Source organism: Egretta garzetta, unplaced genomic scaffold, assembly GCF_000687185.1.
Source record: "Egretta garzetta isolate BGI_Z169 unplaced genomic scaffold, ASM68718v1 scaffold211, whole genome shotgun sequence".
Lineage (NCBI taxonomy): Eukaryota > Metazoa > Chordata > Aves > Pelecaniformes > Ardeidae > Egretta > Egretta garzetta.
The window spans coordinates 1,653,710-1,658,004 of NW_009258673.1; the positions used below are offsets into that span (position 1 = coordinate 1,653,710).

Below are 4,295 nucleotides of genomic sequence, written 5' to 3' on the forward strand. Positions count from 1 at the left end.
GGGGGTTCTGAGCCCCCACTGGTGGGTCTGAAGCAGCCCCTGGCTCGGTGCTCCCAGAACGCCGTGCCTGGCTGGTGGGTGCGTTGTGCTGCGGCACGAGGGCAGGGTGACGGGCATGTGCCTCCCCTCCAGGCTCTGCTGATGGAGACCGCCAAGCTCAACCCCATCATCCGGGATGTCTACGCAGCCGCTGGCCGTGTCCAGCAAGCGCCGGCCGCCGCCTTGGCGCGGGGGGGCAGCAGCTGCCGAGAGCTCATGGTCAAGCTGACGGAGGGGCAGTACGTGCTGTGCCGCTGGACCGACGGGCTCTATTACCTCGGAAAGATCAAAAGGGTAACGTGGGCACCCAAAAGGGTAAGGCGGGCACCCAAAGTGTAGCTAGCGCTGTTCCTTGGGTTGGCTTGTGGCTTGGAGGGGCCCTGGCCTGGGCTGCAATGCATCTTTGGTCATTAGGGCATTCTGGGTTGATGTCCTGCCCCTGGGTATCACAACCCAAACCTGACTTCCTGCAGCTCTGAGAGGCAGGGCCGGTCACCGGGGAAAACGGGAAAGCGCTGGGAATGAGAGCTGACACCCAGCGGTTCTTCCCGTTCTCTCCCCGCAGGTGAGCGGCTCCAAGCAGAGCTGCCTTGTCACATTTGAGGACAACTCCAAGTACTGGGTCCTCTGGAAGGACATCCAGCATGGTGAGTGCCGCCCCATCCTCCCTGCCCACCGCCGTGCCGGGGGGTCCTTCCTGGCGCCATGGAGAGGTGGCTGTGCCTCGTGCATCTCCGACTCTGCCATCCCCGTCCCGCAGCCGGCGTCCCTGGGGAGGAGCCCAAGTGCAACGTCTGCCTGGGAAAGACGTCGGGCCCCATGAACGAAATCCTCATCTGCGGGAAGTGCGGGCTGGGTGAGTGCAGGCTCATCGCCCGGGGAGCGGGGGTCCGGCCAGCCCGGTGGCACTGACACCGAACCCTCCCGCAGGTTATCACCAGCAGTGCCATGTCCCGGTGGCGAGCAGCGGCGAGGGCCCGCTGGGGACGCCGTGGTTCTGCCGCCGCTGCATATTTGCCCTGGCCGTGCGGGTGAGTGGGGCTGCTCGGGGCCCCCAGCTCCGCGTGCCACCCGCCTTCGGCACAGCGGTGCAGGATGTGGCCCCCGGGGCAGCTGTGCCGACCCCCGTCCCACTCGGTCCTGCAGAAGGGGGGTGCCCTGAAGAAGGGAGCCATCGCCAAGACGCTGCAAGCCGTCAAGATGGTGCTGTCCTACAACCCCGACCTGCTCGAGTGGGACTCCCCGCACCGGACCAACCAGCAGCAGTGCTACTGCTACTGCGGGGGCCCTGGCGAGTAAGCCCCTGCCTGCCTGCCGGGAGGGTTGTCGCACGCGGTTTTGTGGGGAAAAGCATTTGCAAAAGGCAAGTGGGATCAGGCTGGGGAGTTTTCCTCCCAAGAGGGATGTCCCCAGCTTGCAGGGCACTGCTTGGGGGCCGGCAGCTTTGCTGCCCGCGCTGCCTCTACCGTCCTGGTCTCCACTTGCTCCCGGAGGCACCGTTTGCAGTCACCTCCGTGGCTGCGGAAAATACAAGTTGGGGCCTGACGTCCTCTCCCTGGCCGGGGGATCCGTGCCTGGGAGGGGCTCAGGGCAGTGGCTGCTGCTCGCTCCCCTCGCCATCACCCGCCTCCTCTCCCTCCCCAGGTGGTACCTGAAGATGCTGCAGTGCTACCGCTGCCGGCAGTGGTTCCACGAAGCCTGCACCCAGTGCCTCAGTGACCCCATGATGTTTGGAGACCGGTACGTCCCTTCTGGACTTAGCTGGGCTGGTGCTGGACGTTGGAGCTGGGGGGCTTGTGCCTGGACGTGTCTCCAGTCTGTAGCTCTCAGACCTGGCTGTGGCACCGATGGGGATCAGCCACCTTGGGGACAGGCACCATCCGGCAGAGCCCCGCTCCTGCCAGCCATGCTGTTGCCACATCAGCACCAGGAGCACCGTCCTCACCCCGACCCGTCCTCAACCCCTGCACGGCTGCAGGGATGACCCCAGCGCTCCCCTCTCCACTCTTTTCCAGGTTCTATGTGTTCTTCTGCTCTGTGTGCAACCAGGGACCTGAATACATCAAGCGCCTGCCCTTGAGATGGTAAGAAACAGCCCTGGCTCCTTTGGGATGTGCCGGGGTGGCCGCGGGGCAGCGGGCTGGCCGGGGCCCGGTGCTGCTGAGCCCTTGCCCTGGGGCCAGCCCCGGCGGTGGGTTACAGCAGCGTGAGTTCACGGAGCATCTCCTGTTCATCCCAGCCCGGCCCTGAGCCGGGGCCTTTGCTTGGCCACCCGCCCCGGGCGTGCAGCTCCTTCTGGCTGGCCCCGCGGGGCTATTTCACAGGGGAAGTGTTTCTCAATATGTCCCAAACCTACTGTTTGCCTGGGAGCCGAGGTGCGCGTTTGCCAGAAGATAACTGCAGAAAGCAGTCGGGAGACGAGTCAGCCAATGCTGGGATTAAATACAAGTTTACAAGTGGTACCTTTGATGGTCTGAAAGCACTTTATAAAGTGTATTAACAGTGCCAGCAGCCCAGCTTTTCCCTGCTGTTCCCCTTGTGCTCGGCCGTGTCAGACGTGTTACTGGTGCTGAGGGGCTGCTGGGACGCGGCTGCCTCCGGGACATTGCACGGAGCAGCACAGCAGGCTGGAAGAGGAGTAAGGGAAATCCTGCAGGATACGTTGCTTGGCTTTTGCTTTCAGAGATGCAAGTGTAAAATCCCACAGGATAGATTTGGTTGTTAAAATGGTGTATTTTCATGAGGGTGAGAGCCGCCCTGCTCCCGTACCTAATGGCAACAAGAGCACACGGCTGGGGCTTATTAAAAAGCTGGAAAACTGGGCATTCGTCCTGGGAGCAGCATGTCCTCCAGCTCCTGGGCTCAGGGGTCTCGGTGTTTTGGGTTCCCCCTGGCTGCAGGCAGCGTCCCGCCCCTCCCCAAAGTTCCGGGGATGCCGTCCTGGCCGTGGTGGCATCCCCTGGGATATACATCCAGGCCAGGGTTGCTTCCCCCGTGGGATTTGGGAATGGTCCCAGCTTCCAGCGAGAAGGTTTTGTTGTGGAGGGTTGTGCTGGGGGCTGCGCTCGAGTGGCGCTGGCGGAGCAGAGCGCCGTGGTGGGTGAGGGTGGGCTGCTGACCTTCCCGCTCCCTTTGCTCCCGCAGGGTGGACGTTGTCCATCTCGCCCTCTACAACCTGGGCGTGCAGAGCAAGAAGAAGTACTTCGACTTCGAGGAGATCTTGGCCTTTGTGAACCACCACTGGGATCCACTGCAGCTCGGGAAGGTAAAAACGCGCAGCCTGGGCTCGGGCTGGCGAGCAGCCATGGGGAGGGAGAGGGGCTCCTGGGGGCGTAAGTCTTGGCTTGGAGGGACCAGATCCTCCTTCCCCCCAGCAGCCGAGCCCCTGGGGCTGGGGCATGTTGGCCGGTGAAGGGCAGCGCTCGCGGTGGGACGGTGGGGCAGTGAGCTCTTGGTTGGGTTGGCCTCCCCTCTCAGCGGCCACCAGCCTGGAGCTGTGTTTGCACGTTGCTTGCTGGGAAAGGGTTGGAGCTTTGGGAGTGCCTGCTCACCATGGCTTGAGCTGGCTGGTCCTCAGCCAGTCCCCTGCGGGGATTGAGCTTTAAAACACCCACCTGGTTTCTCTGGGTGGGCAGGAGTACCTGGCCCGGGGTGTTTGCACCCGTTGGCAGCTCCTGTCTGCTATTCACCCACCCCCTGGATGGCATCAGAGCGGGGCATCCCCAGCGGGCAGTGGCAGAGGATGCTGCTCCCTGAGCCGGGAATGGTGTCGGGCCCTGGGCAGAGCCGAGGGACCTTTCCTGGGGCTGTGGTGCAGCTGGGGTGGGCGGGGGGTGAAGGGTGGAAAGGGAGGTGCCCGCGTGTTGGCAGTGCCACCGCGCCGGCAGCCCCTCTCCGAGGAGCTTGGGCATCTCGGCAAAAGCCTGGTCCATGCAGCGCTTGGCATGGGCGGCTCCTGCTCAGAATCACTTCCTCTGCGCTGGGATTTCCCTTTGCTTGGGTATTGTATCCAACGAGTTTCCCAGTGGGAGCTAGAGCTGGGAGAAGTGCTAAACCCAAGGCGTGTTGGAAACCTCTCCCCGTGTCGGGCCGGATGGGTTCCCCGCAGACGCCTCCCTCCCCTGCGCTGGGGCCAAACCCAGGCGGCTGGGGGCTTTGGCGTCCCTCGCTCCCTGACCTTGGGCAGGAGCCGAAACCCGGAGTTCGGGTTCCCCCGTCTGTTTGGTTTATGCATAACCGCAGCCGGTGCCCGACCC

At 63.7% G+C, this 4,295-nt stretch overlaps 1 protein-coding gene across 1 annotated transcript in view; it reads left to right on the forward strand.

Annotated features, from left to right (window-relative positions):
- The first annotated feature begins 141 nt into the window (after positions 1-141).
- The window catches only part of PHF19 (PHD finger protein 19), a 6,125-nt gene continuing 1,971 nt past the window's right edge, over positions 142-4,295 (forward strand). The window contains 8 exon segments of the mRNA XM_009648838.2: positions 142-333; positions 605-686; positions 800-895; positions 970-1,070; positions 1,186-1,334; positions 1,684-1,779; positions 2,055-2,123; positions 3,184-3,312. Coding sequence (XP_009647133.2) covers positions 142-333; positions 605-686; positions 800-895; positions 970-1,070; positions 1,186-1,334; positions 1,684-1,779; positions 2,055-2,123; positions 3,184-3,312 — 914 coding nt within the window.